This window comes from Schistocerca gregaria, chromosome 7, assembly GCF_023897955.1.
Source record: "Schistocerca gregaria isolate iqSchGreg1 chromosome 7, iqSchGreg1.2, whole genome shotgun sequence".
Taxonomy (NCBI): domain Eukaryota; kingdom Metazoa; phylum Arthropoda; class Insecta; order Orthoptera; family Acrididae; genus Schistocerca; species Schistocerca gregaria.
This window is the reverse complement of record NC_064926.1, coordinates 439,502,673-439,520,689: the sequence shown is the minus strand read 5'-3', so window position 1 is coordinate 439,520,689 and position 18,017 is coordinate 439,502,673. Positions and strand designations below refer to the sequence as shown.

At 45.9% G+C, this 18,017-nt stretch overlaps 1 protein-coding gene across 1 annotated transcript in view; it reads left to right on the top strand.

The window, feature by feature from the left end:
* LOC126281353 (uncharacterized) overlaps positions 1-18,017 on the top strand; it is a 258,227-nt gene that overhangs the window by 175,100 nt on the left and 65,110 nt on the right. The window contains exon 2 of the mRNA XM_049980261.1: positions 15,879-16,010. Coding sequence (XP_049836218.1) covers positions 15,879-16,010 — 132 coding nt within the window. The remainder of the gene's footprint in view (positions 1-15,878; positions 16,011-18,017) is intronic.

Sequence of the window (18,017 nt, the reverse complement as noted above, 5' to 3'; positions counted from 1 at the left end):
GATCATGTGATGTATCTGACCCCAGGAATGTGTCAATAAAGTTTCCCCTTCCTGGGACAATGAATTAACGGTGTTCTTATTTCAATTTCCAGGAGTGTATATGTAAATGACATGCCAGTCATCCCCGAATGTCAACTAGCACAATATGCTGACGACACAGCACTATATACCACTGGCCGCATTACTGACGCCGTCGTCGCCAGCCTCCAGCGACAGGTGGACGCCACCATCACCTGGTGCCGGACAAACAAAATAGCTCTCAATGGCGCCAAAACTACGGCAGTTTACTTCACGAAACGGCGCCCAGTTCTCCGCCGCAATATCTCGATTGCAGGTGTGCAGGTGCCCTGGTCCCCTACAACCACCTATCCCGGGGTCCAGATGGACCACAAGTTGCTCTTCCATTGTCATGCGGAGTATGTCGCCAACAAGTGGCAAAAGCTAACCAGGGCTTTGTAGAGATTCTTCCCAGTAGGGAACTTAACCTGCATACCAAGCTCCGCATTTACCGAACAGTTATCCTGCCTGCCCCCACGAATGGATCTGCTTAATGGACCACGATTAGTGTCACCAGTATGCCGACGTTGCAGCGCCTGCTCAGGTGGAGCCTGCACGCCCCGCCACTCACGAGAATTGTCACTCTCCACGAGGAAGCGGATATCGTCCCTCTAAAAACGACCATATGCAACAACGTGCGGCGGCTCTATGAGAAAGTGGATGCCTTGCGGGACACTGGCCGTGGGTTACGCCACGTTGGGACCACACTTCCACGCCGCTGGCATTGACATCCGGTTCCCCTAACCATCCTAGAGGAATCGGATTCCGACCATGGCTAACTATAGGCCTGACACGCCCACCACGGATGCGTCCTTTGGCAGAACTAGCCCCCATTCTACGTTCAATACTTTCCAACCATACCTACTCACGTTAGACTAAATTTTTCTGCCTGACTCATGTAGTACTGTCACCGTAGGAGGGTGGTGCGGGACTACAAGCCACCCGCCACACCTCCAAAGCGTATTGCAGTGACGCGGTGTCACTGACCTGTGGATAGATTTACTGCCTCACCAACACAGTTAGACCGCAAAAGACCGGTGATGCTGTATTGTAACATATCACAAAAAAATCATAGTCTTCTGTAATTTAACGGTCAAGATCTATTCGAGATTTTTGTTACTAATTTTCCCGCCTACGTCCTAACATTTATTAGAACTTCGTATCGGCTGAGTAATTATTAGTGTTATGTAAGAATTTCGAGGACATCGGTAAAGAACATTTCAAGTTTTTTGTTAAAAACGCTCCGATTAAAGGAAATGTTGGTTATGTCCTTGTTAACGTTTATAAGAGCATTGTGTAAAAGTTTTAAGTAAATCGGTGAAAGCTTCCCGAGTTTTTGCTTACAACCTTTCCCTTTTTGTACAGATGTATATATTTTTATATGTCATATACTGGGTGAGTATTAATAAAACCGAAAAACTGCAGGGACGTATTCCTGACGAAATGGAAGAAAAAAGGTCCTATGAACATTCCGGAAATGGACGTGGCGCGTGCAACGATAGCAAATCGTCACAGGAACACAATATACAGCTGATCGCATCCACGTCACAATAGACGTTCAAAGTGGCCTCCACGGGGTTGTAAGTGGAAGGGATAGCAGCGATTGTCATGCAGGATACATATAACCGTACTTTGGCTCACACCATGTTGTCAGGCCACTTGCCTGCACCTTTGCCTGAATATCCTGTAGAACTTGCTCCTCCAAACCTGGTGTACGCACAGTCAGCCGCCTCCCCGCACGTTCGCCTGACTGAAAGGATCCGTGATCACACAGACGCCCAAAAAGGGCTTAAAATATGCGACGTGGTGGTGTCTGTGAGGGTACTTGTTTTGGCACAGATGTGCTGCCTCTCGACTGTTTCCATTTGCTTGGCCGTACACAAACACCATCTCGGCTTCCAGGATGAGTTTTTCACTCTACAGCGGAGGGTGCGCTGATATAAAACTTCCTGGAAGATTAAAACTGTGTGCCGGACCGAGACTCGAACTCGGGACCTTTGCCTTTCGCGGGCAAGTGCTCTACCAACTGAGCTACCCAAGCACGACTCACGCCCCGCCCTCACAGCTTCACTTCCACCAGTCCTCGTCTCCTACCTTCCAAACATTACAGAAGCTCTCCTGCGAACCATGCAGGACTAGCACTCCTTAAAGAAAGGATATTGCGGAGACATGGCTTAGCCACAGCCTGGAGGATGTTTCCAGAATGAGATTTTCACTCTGCAGCGGAGTGTGCGCTGATATAAAACTTCCTGGCAGATTAAAACTGCGTGCCGGACCGAGACTCGAACTCGGGTCCTTTGCCTTTCGCGGGCAAGTGCTCTACCAAGTGAGCTACCCAAGCATGACTCACGGCCCGTCCTCACAGCTTCACTTCCACCAGTACCTCGTCTCCTACCTTCCAAACTTTACAGAAGCTCTCCTGCGAACCATGCAGGACTAGCACTCCTTAAAGAAAGGATATTGCGGAGACATGGCTTAGCCACAGCCTGGAGGATGTTTCCAGAGTGAGATTTTCACTCTGCAGCGGAGTGTGCGCTGATATAAAACTTCCTGGCAGATTAAAACTGTGTGCCGGACCGAGACTCGAACTCGGGACCTTTGCCTTTCGCGGGCAAGTGCTCTACCAACTGAGCTACCCAAGCACGACTCACACCTCGTCCCCCCCAGGCTGTGGCTAAGCCATGTCTCCGCAATATCGTTGCTTTCAGGAGTGCTAGTCCTGCATGGTTCGCAGGAGAGCTTCTGTAAAGTTTGGAAGGTAGGGGACGAGGTACTGGCGGAAGTGAAGCTGTGAGGGCGGGGCGTGAGTCGTGCTTGGGTAGCTCAGTTGGTAGAGCACTTGCCCGCAAAAGGCAAATGTCCCGAGTTCGAGTCTCGGTCCGGTACACAGTTTTAATCTCCCGGGAAGTTTCACCATCTCGGCTTGTTCCGACATGAATACCGGAGATGATTCTGCTCCTTGCAGTACACTTCGTCAATCACACAGACTACAAAACACAAGCAACACACGGCACGTGGTCAAGGGAACTGACATTTGTCAGCGGCATCTACTGTAGCAACGAAGCATTTACGGATCGATGTTCATAAGTCCGTTTTTCGTGTTCGCGATATATGTTTAAAAAGTGTGTAGCCATTGTCTGTCCGAACTTTTATTAGAATATCGGGTAGGAACTTGAAATAAATTGGCCAAGAACTTTTGGTGATTTTTGTTGACAATCTCCCCGCCCCCCCCCCCCCCCCCCCCGGCCCTCCCCCCTCTCTCTCTTTCTCGTAGTGTACACAAGTTTGAAGCATTTCGAGAAAGAACATTTCAAGTTTTTTGTTAAAACCTTTAAACAACGACTCTATGGCGCTGCATGCTTGGCGGTAACAGTAGGGGCGGTGTCGTCGCTGCTTGGGTACTGGGTATACTTCGTGTGTTATTGTCCCTGGCGATATCTGGGACCGCTCTATCGAATGGTCACGTAAAATTCCGCTTTAAAAATCATTTTATTTCTAGTGGTAAACATACCGACGCTTTCCGTCGATAATGGGCGTCGCATGAAAGAGATGGTGATCAGCATTGTTTGGTCTGACTCCAGCTACGCAATGCAAAAACTAAACTGCAAGTATCTGCTGGAATACCATAGAAAATGAGCCTGACGCCTCTTAGGAGAGACACCCTGCATAGACTAGTACTTAATATGTAGAAACTTCAGAAAACAATAGATATTTTCCCACACTAACAACATTGTGCAACAAGCGTGGCTTACCGTCAGAGGAGAGTACATGCTCTGGGTAGTACGCAAACACAGTTCTCCTGCGTTGCGGATAACAGGGACAGCACAGTGTGCAAGTGGAGTGGTCCGGAAACTGGAGAGGACTTTGCGTGCCTTGGAGCACGCGGGACGGTAGTATTCGTGTGGCCAAAACGTGTAAATCGCACAGAGATTTACTGTGGGGTTCTGGTAGTGTGTGGCTTAAATGCTGTTTCTCGTACAGCCGTAGTGGAATGGTGCCAACAGTTTGATAGTAATCGCACAGATGCGGGCGATGCTGATCTCTCATGCAGTCCAGATCACGCACCACGCGATTTCCATCTTTCCGGCAAGCTGAAAGAACATGAAATCTGCTTTCGCAGGACAGAGCGGACTAGGTTTCAGAAAGTGGCCAAGGCCAATTAATGTTAGTTATATAAGAACACACACAACTTTATTGCTCAAACTAATGCATAGTTCTCTCTTTAAAACAACAAAGATCAATTGACGGCTGAGGCCCAAAGTAACTTCTCCAGAATAAGTTTAAATGATTCCTTTTAAAACACCAGGATATAGGGTAACGGCTGAAGGCGTTACTTAAGTAAAATTACAATATGTTCTCGGCTAAGGGCCGAAATAATATTTCCGATCAGCTAAAGAAATTCTTTAAAAGCCAAGCATATACAAATCCCGGCTAAAGGCCATATTAAGGAAAATTCAAGTTTATTCTTCGGCTGAAAGCCCAATTAAAAAAAATTCTTAACTTAATAAAAGAGAGACGTTAAAGATAAGCCTTTACTCAGTACAACAGACTGTAGCGCCTAGAACCGCTCGGCCACCTCGGCCGGCTCGACCAAATAATATGACGATTAGAAACAACCAACAGGGGTGCTCAGATGTGTTCCAAGGGTCGGCCTGGGGAGGAAACTCTAAAAATGGTCAAATGTATGTGAAATCAAATGGGACTTAACTGCTAAGGTTATCAGTCCCTAAGCTTACACACTACTTATCTAAATTATCCTAAGGACAAACACACACACACACACACACACCCATGCCCGAGGGAGGACTCGAACCGCGACCGGTACCAGCCCCACAGTCCATGACTGCAGCGCCTCAGACCGCTCGGCAAATCCCGTGCGGCGAGGAAACTGTAACAACCGTTTAGGTGAGACAGGCAGCCAAGCGTAACACTAAACAAACGGGTGGCAACACGACCTAGGGACGGCTGAAGAACCAACCAATAGCCTAATCAATTCCATTAATTCCCTTCCACCCGACACACTCGCTGCTCTATTTCAACCGACCGACTGACTACTCCAGCAAGAAGACAGCATACATCTCCTCAGTGGAAATCACAGAAGCCACACGCGGTTCCACGTAAACACACTTGCACGAGAACTCGAACAATTGTAAAAGCTATCGCTGTGGGGCAACAAGGACGAATGAATTCGATACACAGAGAGTTTCCACAAGCGCTCGGCGACCAAATACGCTTCGTCCGATGAAACGACCGACAGAACGACCAACCCAGGTCGTTCCCACTGAAATTAAGTGTGTCGGGAACGGTTAGGAGAGTCTTGGCTATCCGAGGCCGATGCAGCTCCAACCCGACTCAACCCGATGTGCGTTCGGAATTCGGAGCACACTGGCTCGGACCCAACCATGCAGTCTTGCACATTGGCCACGACATCTCTGTACGAGGAAGGAACCGACCCACGTTCGGCAAGGTGACCAACTGACGAGGCCCAGAAACGGTCAAAGGAACAAATACACGTCGCCCGATGAGACGACCGACCGAACGACCAACCAACGATCGTCCCGCTCCAATCTCCTTCTGTCGGACAGTTCATGTGTGTGTCGTCAGCGGTAGGAGAGCACTAGCTGTCCGCACCTCACTGGCGCTCCGTCCACGGCTTCACTGCTGCTGCGTCCCGACTGAACTGCTGTTCCGTCCCCGACTTCACTGCTGCTGCGTCCGGACTGAACTCTCACAGACGACGACCCGGAAATACTAGCGGTCTCTCCAGAGATGTTACGACAGTGCACAGCTCGATAAGCGGTAGTGCTGCCACTCAAGGGCAAGCAAACCAGGAACCTAATGACGCCAGTTAATCGAATTAAAAGTAAAAACGAGGCGACAGAACCACCAAAACAAGATTACGAGAAGTAAACGGCATGACTGCGAGCCGCGCTCGGCTCAGAACACCTGTGGAGAAAGATAATTTCTTAAGTTTTGGACATCCACTCAGCGGTTCCCGAATGGCTCCGCGACCAAGGAGCGCATTTCTACCGTAGAGGATTGAATGACTGGAATAAAGTTCCGACAGTAGTATACAGAGATTTGGTAACCATATTAGAATGTGGTGTCATATACCCACGACCCTTCAAATGAAGTACATCATTCAGTGAACGTTTATTGACCTGCCACGATAATGTGTAACCTAGTTTTGGAAGTCACCTCATATAATTATAGTCCGTCCTGTTTTACTGTCTCAGATGTGGCTTCGTCTCTGCAGCTTTGAGACAAACTCAGAACGTTGGCGGGCGGACCTGTTCATTAGCCACGCTTGTGCATTTTATTACTGGGCGGAGGTCGGTGATTGCTGTGGAGTGGAACGCGCGACTTCCGCACAGGAAGACGACGTCAGAGGGCGGCTGTTGGCGTCTCGTATAGCAGCTGTCACCCGTTTCTAGACATATCCTTGTCATGAACACCAATATCCACTCCAGAGCTACGTGTCAACTGGAAGTTTCAAACATATGTGAGGTCTAAGGCAAGCATGTCTCCGTACAGAAGTCTAAAGCAGCAGTATCTCTCTATCTTCTTTCGTGGACCCAGCATGTCTGAGTGTAGCTGTTATTCGATTGACACCTTTGTGCTTTCACTCCTATCAGTCAAATTAAACAGACTTCCCCCCACACTTATTCAAATAACAACCCCGTCCAATGCAATCCTAGGCAGGGTTCAATTTCACCAATATTCACGAGATCAGTACAACATAGTGAATTCATATCGCTAGTAATAAAAGTTTACAGCCGGAGCTTATCCTCCTGCTCCAGGTGCTGTTTATTTGCAGCATAACAGCACTCGGTCGTTCTTCCAGATAAACGGCGTCTACTAATGTATACTGGTCGTCATTAGCTGGCGAGATGCGAGCTCTCTCTGTTTCTTAGGTTCCCCTCTACAGAGACACAGCAAACTGGTAGAGTCTGCAGCCCACAGTACTATACCTTACTTGGCGTCAAATGAAACGATCGAGCCGAGCGGTTCGTTAGAAACGGAACGCTGGAATCGAGTTTTGAATTCGAAGGATTCGTCCACACGTGGATCACCGTATCCTTCAGCAAGACAATGCCAGACCATCACCACCGTTGCGACATCTGCAACAATCTGACGCCTTGGGTTCGCTGTCATCGATCATCCTCCAAACAGTCCCGCTTTGCCCCATCCGATTTTCATCTGTTCCTGGAACTTAAAGAACAACTTCGAGGACATCACTTAAACGCTGATGAAGCGCTGCGAGTAGAGGTGAGCTTGCGGCTCCGTAACAAAGTCAAACATTCTACAGTGACGTAACAACAAGCTGGTCTCTCATTGAGAAATGTGTTGGTCGCGAGGGTGATAAGTTGAGAAATAAATATGTAGACTTGAAGGTGAAAGATGTAGAACGTTAATAACGTTTGTTTTATTTAAAAAGCTTTAAGAGTTTTTACATAAAAAATTCTGAGGCGTTACCTTTCAGCACACCCTCGTATATCTCTTTTCCCGTGATAAAGTGTAATGAGAGCGTTTTTAAGAGACATTTTTCCGATAACGTACTGCTCTTGAAGGCATTCTCGTTAGTCTTTGCTGCCAGTAACGTCAAATGTTATCGCTGTTTCCTTATCAAGAAAATTCTGCTCTGAGTCGACGATAATTGATCCTGAATAAAGGTGATCAGCCACTAAGTTGTCCGTAGGAACAAATAGAATCTTCGAGCAGGTAATCTGGCTGCGCCATTGGTGCTGTAGAACGAGCAATATTGATTTTCATAACAACATATCAAATGAAAACTTGTATGTACTGTACATACATGCAACTATCATACGATGTTCATAATAAGTCTCGTGGCATAATCATAATAACGTTAGACAATGTTTGACAGTCTATGCAGATCAACCTTTGAATAAATTAAAATGATACGTAGGGTATTAAAAAAAACTGTTCCATATTTTTGAGAGGGGACAGTATGAACCAAAACAAAGAAAAAACGTCCAATAAACATGGACTCTGAAATGCCTGCCTTTAGAGCTATGAGCACTTGTTCATCACTGCTAGTGTGAAACCTATATTTTCTAGTGAATGTGATTTGTATAACACAGCAACAAGATTTTACTTTAACCTGGTTTCGACGCCAACTATGGGTTTCTTGGCCCGCCCGGTTAGCCTAGCGGTCTAACGCACGGCTTTCCGGAGCGGAAAGGAGCGCCTGGTCCCCGGCACGAATCCGGTAGGGACCTGTGTCAAGGTCCGGTGAGCCGGCCAGTCTGTGGATGGTTTTTAGGCGGTTTTCCATCTGCCTCGGCAAATGCGGGCTCGTTCCCCTTATTCCGACTCAGTTACACTATGTCGTTATTTGCTGCGCAAATAAGTTCTTCACGTACGCGTACACCACCATTACTCTACCAAGCAAACATAGGGGTTACACTCGTTTGGTATGAGACGTTCCCTCGGGGGGGGGGGGGGGGGGGGGGGATCCACCGGGGGCCTAACCGCACAATAACCCTGGGTTCGATGTGGTGCGGCGGAGGGGTGAAGTGGACTGCGGTAGCCCTCGTGGGGTTGTGGTCCACTGCGGCTGCAGCGGGGACGGAGCCTCTCCGTCGTTTCTTGGTCCCCAGTTAACACACAATATAATGGGTTTCTTCACCACAAAGTCCAAAACAATTACCTAAGATGATTACAAAACGTGAACACAGAGAAAAACAAAGAACAGATGGTTATTATACTGAACAGATCGAGGAGGAAACTATACTCACATGTAGTAACAGATGAACAAATTTACAAGCAAAATGCACTCGTCATATAAAATAACTTCATAAGAATATCATGTTTAAATGGCATAAACGATGTAAAATATGTAACTGTCAGTAAAACGGGAGCTATGCGACGAATCAGACTGTACGCCGCTTAGGGCTGTAAGAGGAAATAGGCACAGGAGGTAGAATCAGAGTAAGAGGCTCGCAGGCTGAAGATGCCTCAATGTGGGCACGAAATAATTCGTGCCATCAATTAAAAATTGAAGAAATTAACCGCTTGAACTACAAAAAATATTTCTTCTTCTTCTTCTTCTTTTACTGAACAAGGGCTGATAGCTCTTAACGTTTATATTTTAGAAACAATGTTCAGGGGAGATTTTTTTTTTCTCATTTAGATCCGTACTACTATCTATAAAAATATGGAAAAAGAGATTGCAGTAGAAGAGATGTATTTCACATTAGCGAAATGAACAAGTGCACTAGCTCTTAAGGTGTGCATTTTGGAGCCCATGTTTACGGGACAGTTTTTCTTGTTTCGGCTCATATTACACAAACACTTTACACTAGTATGGGATACCAATTTCATGGCACTTAGATTTTGTGTGAGACGCCTCGCATATTCCTCTGCTCATATAATTTTGTAGAACAAGTCGGGTGGTTTATACAACACTTGTTAGTTTCTGATAACAATATTATATAAAATATTGGAAAGAAAAACTGGGGAGGTAGTGAAAATAAACGTCTACCTCCAAGAAACGTAAATCCAGCAGAGAAGTTTTTCTATCGTTGGGCTTAGTAACGGAAGATCGAATGGCCAAAAATCGAAACATTTTCATAGTGTTTGTTGGACAACAAAAACATTCGTTTATGTATGGTAGAACAAGGGTCAAAATCTATAGACAAATGAGGATAGTGTAGACAGATAGATGCGTAAGCGAGAATAGAAGAGCAACCTACAAGTGAAAGTCATAAATATGGAAGATCTAGCAATACAAGTTTATGTTAAAAGGGGTTCAAGACAGGTTTGTTGTTGTTCGCTAATATTATTTAACTCATAGAAAAAGTAATGAAGGCTGTGAAAGAAATTTTGGAATGGGAGAACGGGTAGCAACATCGGTTCTAGCCTTGATTAAAGGTACGGAATGCTTAAAAGAGCTCTAGAGACCAGTCACTGAGAAATGTCATAACATTCCTCCGAAGTGTTTTACAAAAACGGAACACAACTGAAACATGAACGGCCGAGTGGAGGTTTAGACACTGGTGTCAAACATGTTTTGAATTTCCTGCAGACGCAATCCTGATAAGTTAGCAGTGAAATGTCGCAGCAATTGGAAACGTAAACCGAAGTTGAAGTACGCGGAACAATACAATTCTTGTGAGCAAAACATCTAAAGTGTGTACTGATTCACAGAGAAGTTCTGACGGTATATGGAACAAATATAATTTCGCATCCATCTGTAGCGAAATGGTGCCAACAAGGTGACGAAGGCCGCACAGATAAGAATTATACTGATCTTGAAGGAAGGCCATCCACATCGACCACTGACGACGATGACCAGGTAACGGACGAAATGATTCGCAGCAGTCGCACATTTACCGATGATGAAGACGTTCACACAGCTGTCCTCAAATAGCTCCGTGATCAAGGAGCGGATTTCTGTAGTCGAGGAACTGAACTACTGGTAGAATTTCCTGCTGTTGTTTCCAGAGACTTAGTGTCTATGTTCAAAAATAGTGCCATATATCTGTAGCACTATGAATTGCAGTGTAGGATTCAATACAGGTTCTTCGTCCTGACACAATAATGTGCAACTACTATTTGTAGCCCCCTCGTACATTCTTAAACAATTTATTCTTTAAGATTTGCTATGAAATGATAACATTTTTATAAAAAACGGATTTCGACCATGGAATTAGCAGTCAATAGAACTCTGGCTCAAAGTTAGGAGTGCTTCGAAAGGTTATTGATTTCAGTTTACATCTTACTGAGAAATAGCCTAGCACTCAACTGCAGTGCTTTAAGAAGACAATACAAAATTTCAATCTGAATTGCTGTTTCAGGATTTAGGTGCTGCTCAAAGAACCGAATACATATGCTTAAAAGTTCACTAATGTTTCTTGAAAGTGATGATGAAGTGGAGGGATGAGAATACCAACCAGTCGTCATGCCGGCAGCAAAATTGGCCTAAACACGGTAGAAGGATTGAGAAGAGGAACTTATAAGATGAGATGATGAAGGTAATCTTCGGACAATTTCTTCAAAAGAATGGAGAACTTAGTGGGACATTTTCTAAGGAATTCAGAAACCTATAACTTAGTACTGAAGGAAGCAGAAAAAGAGAATTGTAATATGTAGCGTATGAGCCTATCCAAAAGTTTCCGTCCGAAGACCGTACAGTCACGAATCGGTATGCCAATCAGGTAAAATCGCCGTCGACATTGAGGCAATCACCCGCCGAAGCAGAAAGCCGATTGGTACAACATCGTGAGTTCGTAACTGCCTGCTGCACATCCTCGACCGACAGGAATTGTCAACCCTTCAAGGCTATTTTTAAAGCGTGATAATCGCATGGGGCCAGTCCTTCTTATGGAGCAGCTGGAACTGTATAAGTCCATTTTGAAAAATGAAGAAACCGCACAACACTTGCTTGATCTACAATCTTTTATTCTTTATACGACCGTTTCCGGAACACTTAAAAGTTCTATCATCTGGTGGGAAAAAAAAGAATCACTTTGTCATCTCAGATCATCCTCACCCCAATGTTGTTCAATAATGGTTCAAATGGCTCTAAGCGCTATTGGAGGTCATCAGTCTCCTACACTTACAACTACTTAAACCTAACTAACCTAAGGACATAACACACATCTATGCCCGAGGCAGGATTCGAACCTGCGACCGCAGCCGCAGCGTGGTTCCGGTCTGAAGCGCCTAGAACCGCTCGGTCAACGCGGCGGGCTCGCAATGTTGTCATGCAACCTTTGGTTCCCACAACAAATACAGGATTTTTTCAACTGAAATTGTACTAGAAAAAAAAAGGGTTACTTACTGAACGCCCCTCGTACGCCTATATTCCGCAGATCATGTTAGGGTGTGTGGGAGAGATTACTTTTGGTATCAATATCATTACCGCTCTTTTGCCGGCCGGTGTGGCCGAGCGGTGCTAGGCGCTAAAGTCTGGAACCACGCGACCGCTATGGTCGCAGGTTCGAATCCTGCCTCGGGCATGGATGTGTGTGATGTCCTTAGGTTAGTTAGGTTTAAGTAGTTCTAAGTTCTAGGGGACTGATGACCTCAGGAGTTAAGTCCCATAGTGCTCAGAGCCATTTGAACCATTTTGAACCGCTCTTTTTTGAATTCCTGTTCAATTTGCGAATGTGCCGAGCGAAGAACTGTGATTTTTCTGATTCCCTCGTCGCGAATGTTCCGCGAGACGTTTGTGGGAGGAAGTAATATTGTCTGTGTCTGCTTGTGATACGTGACAGTTAATTGTTGAACTGGAACGTCTCATCGTTTATTATCTTAATGTTCTTTGATTCATTTGCTTTGAGCTTGAGGAAAGCTAGTTTATGGATGCTCACATTTACAGAAAGCAGTATTCATTGACTCCGGATATTACGACCTCAATTAACGTCTTAGTTTTCTCTGTCTAACACAAACCTTTCTGTAACAGACGAAAGCACTGACTGAATAGTTTTTTTTTCCTCACGAAGCGAGGATCTGTTCAGCACTTAAAGTGATCATCCTTTGTGGGTTAAAAGACCAAATACTGGGAGGTCCGCTGCGGCCGACCATGCAAAGTAAGCCGCCGGTCACGATATTGTTCGGGTTTTGCGTACGGCAGTAGCCTTACCGTATTTCGAACTTGGTGCGGTCCGATGATGATGGTTTGTGGGGCGCTCAAGTGTGCAGTCATCAGCGCCCATACGAAGTCCAAATTTTTTCACAGTCCATTTTTTTTTACACAGTCCTGTCTATCCACTGTCACGATTGATGATGATGATTAAATGATGAGGACAACACAAACACCCAGTCCTCGGGCAGACAAAATCCCCAACCCGGCTGGGAATCGAACCCAGGACCCCGTGATCCAGAGACAGCAACACTAGCTTCTAGACCACGAGCTGAGGTGCTGTACGACGCCATCCCAGTAGATCAGATAACGTAGCAGGATAACATTTTAGCTCGGACGACTCGACAGCTTAGAGGGCCAGCGCAGCAAGACGTAGCTGTTTCACCAAAGCAGTTTGTTTTCAATCTGGGAGGTCCTTCACAGAAGCAAGTGGTGTGAGGAGGAAGCATCCCGCCGAATAGTGAGGAACCGCGAGGCCACACTCGACAGTCCAGCCAGTTTGTTGTAAATCTAGAACTAGACTCCACACTGATTAAGAGTAATAGTTTAGTAGAGGCACAAAGCCGAGAGCTGGCTTCTAGAAAGTCCAAAACGTGCAGCCACTGGGTAGGTCCGAGATCGGTATTCGATATCAGAGTGGGGACATAAGGAAGAACTGTCCTTCCAAAGGTTAACATTGCAAACACGAAAATTGCTGATGTAATTACGGCCCTGTCATTGGTTAGAGTTTTGTAAAATCGTCTGTGTGCCGCACCGAAACGAACACTTCTACTCCAGTGACTGAATATTCACCACCGGAGCCAAGGAGAACACTTTTTCGCCGGGAATCGACGAGGGCTGACTTTCTCTCCACCAGCAGCACTTAGTTTCGCTAGGTGCAGACTCCTGTCACATGACGCTAGCTTAGGCAAAACGAATGAGGAGACTCAAAAGTTACTGATAAATGCGATGTTAGGATTCAGCAATAGTTACGGGCCTTGTCGTTTCGTTAAGAGTTTGAGAAAGTTTTCAGCTAATTTCTTGATGTAGTATGCATGCTTTAGTTAACCAACATTTCAGCGCAAACACACAATCACTGAACAGATACTACGAGTTCGTAGATCTAGAGATGGTTTATGAAACGATAACCTGTCACAGCCCCTCTTATTCCAGTTTTTTTTCCAAGTATATAGTATTACTCACGTTTAATAATCATTCAATCTCTGTACTTGCCATTTCTAATCTACAATCAGATCACGTGATTACATTCATGTCTATATTTTCTAAACACCATTTGTAATAAATTATTTTATTTGGAATATAGTCTCATGTCTCCTTAGGGTAATTTTTATTAAATGAGTTTATCCAGCCGGCCGTGGTGGCCGAGTTGTTCTAGGCACTTCAGTCCGGAACCGCGCTGCTGCTACGGCCGCAGGTTCGAATCCTGCCTCGGACATGGTTGTGTGTGGTGTCCTTAGGTTAGTTAGGTTTAAGTAGTTCTAAGTTCTAGGGGACTGATGACCTCAGCTGTTAAGACCCATAGTGCTCAGAGCCATTTGAACCATTTGAGTTTATCCATTGCACCCAACTCAGTTAATTCATATGAGACTATGGATGTTAAGTCATGTCACAAACGACCAACCAACGCTATCGGAATACCAACAGCAAACCTCTTCTTGGCCCACAACGCCTCACTTTTACCGTCAGTCAGCACAGTTTGTTGAGGATCTACGTAACGCTCTTGGGCTTACTAAAAAAACTGGTGATCTTAGTGACGCTCTTCTTTGTTCCCTTCATTTGTCGATATTAATCCAACCTGAGTTATGCACACTGATGAGAAATACTCTAAAATCGTTCGAACGAGTGTTTTTGTAAGCCAGTTCTTTCGTGGATAACTTAGGAGTTCCTTAAGATTCTTCCAATGGGTCTCAGCCTGACATGTGTCCTACAACTAGTTTTGCGTAGTCTTCCACTTTAAGTTGCTCCAGAAGGTTTCTCCTAGGTACTTTAGTTTTGAAAAACTTATGACACAAAGCCTTATTGTATTCGCTTATTACTACTTTTTTTTTTGGTCATAATCCATCATGTTGGTATGAAAGAAAAAATGGTTCAAGTGGCTCTGAGCACTAGTGGGACTTAACTTCTGAGGTCATCAGTCCCCTAGAACTTAGAACTTCTTAAGCCTAACTAACCTAAGAACATCACACACATCCATGCCAGGTCGGCAGGAAGTTGGTGATTGAAATTTCTTAAATAGATCTCGCCGCAAAGAAAACCGTCTTTGTTTCAGAGATTGCCGCTCCAACTCGCGTATCATACCAGTGACACCCTCACACCTATTGCGCGATAATACGAAACGGGCTGCCCTTCTTTGCACTTTTTCGATGTCCTCCGTCAATCCTACCTGGTAAGGATCCCACACCGCGCAGCAATATTCCAGCAGAGGTCGGACAAGTGTGATGTCGGCTGTCTCTTTACTGGATTTGTCGCATCTTCTAAGTGTTCTGGCAACAAAGCGCAATCTTTGTTTCGCCTTTCCCACGATATTATCTATGTGGTCTTTCCAATTTAAGTCGCTCCTAATTGTAATTCCTAGGTATTTAGTCGAATTGACAGCCCTTAGATTTGTGTAATTTATCGTAAACCCAAAATTTATCGGGTTTCTTTTAGTAGTGCCAATTGCCACTTTTCGCACCATACAGAAATTCTCTCTAGATAATTTTGTAATTGGAATTGATCGCCTGATGATTTTACTAGACGATAAATTACAGCATCATCTGCAAGCAATCTAAGGGGGCTGCTGTGTGAATCAGGAACAGCAGAGGGCGTATAACACTATTTTGCGGAACGCCAGATATCACCACTTGTGTTCTACTCGATGATTTACCGTCTATCACTACGAAGTGTGACTGGACCGTGTGTTAATGAGACTGGACCGTGTATTCCTTACCATGGTAACAATACTAAACACTAACCACACTAATGCACTCTGGTGGCCTTTATACACTTCACAGAGGATTTACATATCCGCTGATTGTGTGTACGAAGTCACACTGACATCTGACCACGTCTTCTGGGTGCTTCACTTTAGGTGAGTTAGTGTAAAATATTCAGTGTCCGCTGAGCTGACCAGCAATGGCTCGTGAGCTGCAGAACTAGAGTGTGCTACCCTTATATTGCCTGCGTTTTGCCCGGAGAGCTGTGAGTGAGAGGTGGGCGGCGCCTGTTGCAGATGGACGCGGTGTACCCCGAACCGCTGTCGCGCCTGCAGCACCGGCGGGCGGTGCGCAAGCCCGTGCACCGCGGCCCCGGCGCCTGCTCGCTGCGCTACCGCACCCAGCCCGTCACCTTCGCAGAGATCAAGGTGTGTGTCTATGCGTGTAAGTGCCTCAGCTGCCCTACTAACCCGTCCGTCTGCACAGCCTTCCCATAAACCATCCCTATCCTCTTGATGACTTCACTTTCGCAACTAATCGCTCCTCTCCACTTCCACCAGAACTTTGTGCCTACAGTTCTCTACATGGCAAGGTCCACAACTAACAAGGTCTACATCTCAATCTACATCACTACTCTGCAACTCACACAAGCCTTTGGTACAGGGTTCACAGAAGCTTCTCTACGGGCCATTAAAACAGCTACACCAAGAAGAAATGCAGATGATAAATCTGTATTAATTGGACAAATATATTATGACATGCGATTACATTTTCACTCCATTTGGGTGCATAGATCCTGAGAAATCAGTACCCAGAACAACCACCTCTGGCCGTAATAACGGCCTTGATACGCCTGGGCATTGAGTCAAACAGAGCTTGCATGGCTTGTACAGGTACAGCTGCTCATGCAGCTTTAACACGATACCACAGTTCATCGAGAGCAGTGACTGGCGTATTGTGACGAGACAGTTGCTCGGCCACCATTGACCGGGCCGGCCGCGGTGGTCTCGCGGTTCTAGGCGCGCAGTCCGGAACCGTGCGACTGCTACGGTCGCAGTTTCGAATCCTGCCTCGGGCATGGATATGTGTGATGTCCTTAGGTTAGTTAGGTTTAAGTAGTTCTAAGTTCTAGGGGACTAATGACCACAGCAGTTGAGTCCCATAGTGCTCAGAGCCATTTGAACCATTTTTGAACCATTGACTGGACGTTTTCAATTGGTGAGAGATCTGGAAAATGAGCTGGCCAGGGCAGCAGTCGAACATTTTCTGTATCCGGAAAGGCCCGTACAGGATCTGCAACATGCGGTCGTGCATTATCCTGCTGAAATGTAGTGTTTCGCAGGGATCGACTGAAGGGTAGAGCCACGGGTCCTAACACATCTGAAATGTAACGTCCATTGTTCATAGTGCCGTCAATCAGAACAAGAGGTGACCTAGACGTGTAACCAATGTCACCCCATACCATCACGCCGGGTGATACGCCAGTATGGTGATGACGAATACACGCTTCCAATGTGCGGTGTCGCCAAACACGGATGCGAACGTCTTGATGCTGTAAACAGAACCTGGATTCATCCGAAAAATATGACGTTTTGCCATTCGTGCACCCAGGTTCGTCGTTGAGTACACCATCGCAAGCGCTCCTGTCTGTAATGCAGCGCCGAGAGTAACCGCAGCCATGGTCTCCGAGCTGATAGTCCATCCTGCTGCAAACGTCGTCGAACTGTTCGTGCAGATGGTTGTTGTCTTGCAAATGTCCCCATCTGTTGACTCAGGCTTCGACACGTGGCTGCACGACCTGCTAAAGCCATGCGGATAAGATGCCTGTAATCTCTACTGCTATTGATACGAAGCCGTTGGGATCCAGCACGGCGTTCCGTATTACCCTCCTGAAGCCACCGATTCCATATTCTGCTAACAGTCATTTGATCTCGACCAACGCGAGCAGCAACGTCGCGATACGATAAACTGCAATCGCGATAGCCTAGAATCCGACCTTTATCAAAGTCGGAAACGTTTTGGTACGTTTTTCCCCTCCTTACACGAGGCATCACAACAATGTTTCACCAGGCAACGTCGGTCAACTGCTGTTGTGTATGAGAAACCGGTTGGAAACTTTCCTAATTTCTGCAAGTTGTAGGTGTCTCCACCGGCGCCGACTTTGTGTAAATGCTCTGAAAAGCCAATCATTTGCATATCACAGCATCTTCTTCCTGTCGGTTAAATTTCGCGTCTGTAGCACGTCATCTTCGCGGTGTAGCAATTTTAATTGCCAGTAGTGTATTTCAGACAATTTCTTGACTAACAAGTGGGAAAAATGTACCTTTCTGTTCGATTTTGATTTTTATTATTTTATTACTTCTGCGATTATTCTCTGTCTGGGTGGAGTTAAAAAAGATTTTGGCATTCGGAGACGAAAGATGGTGATCGATATT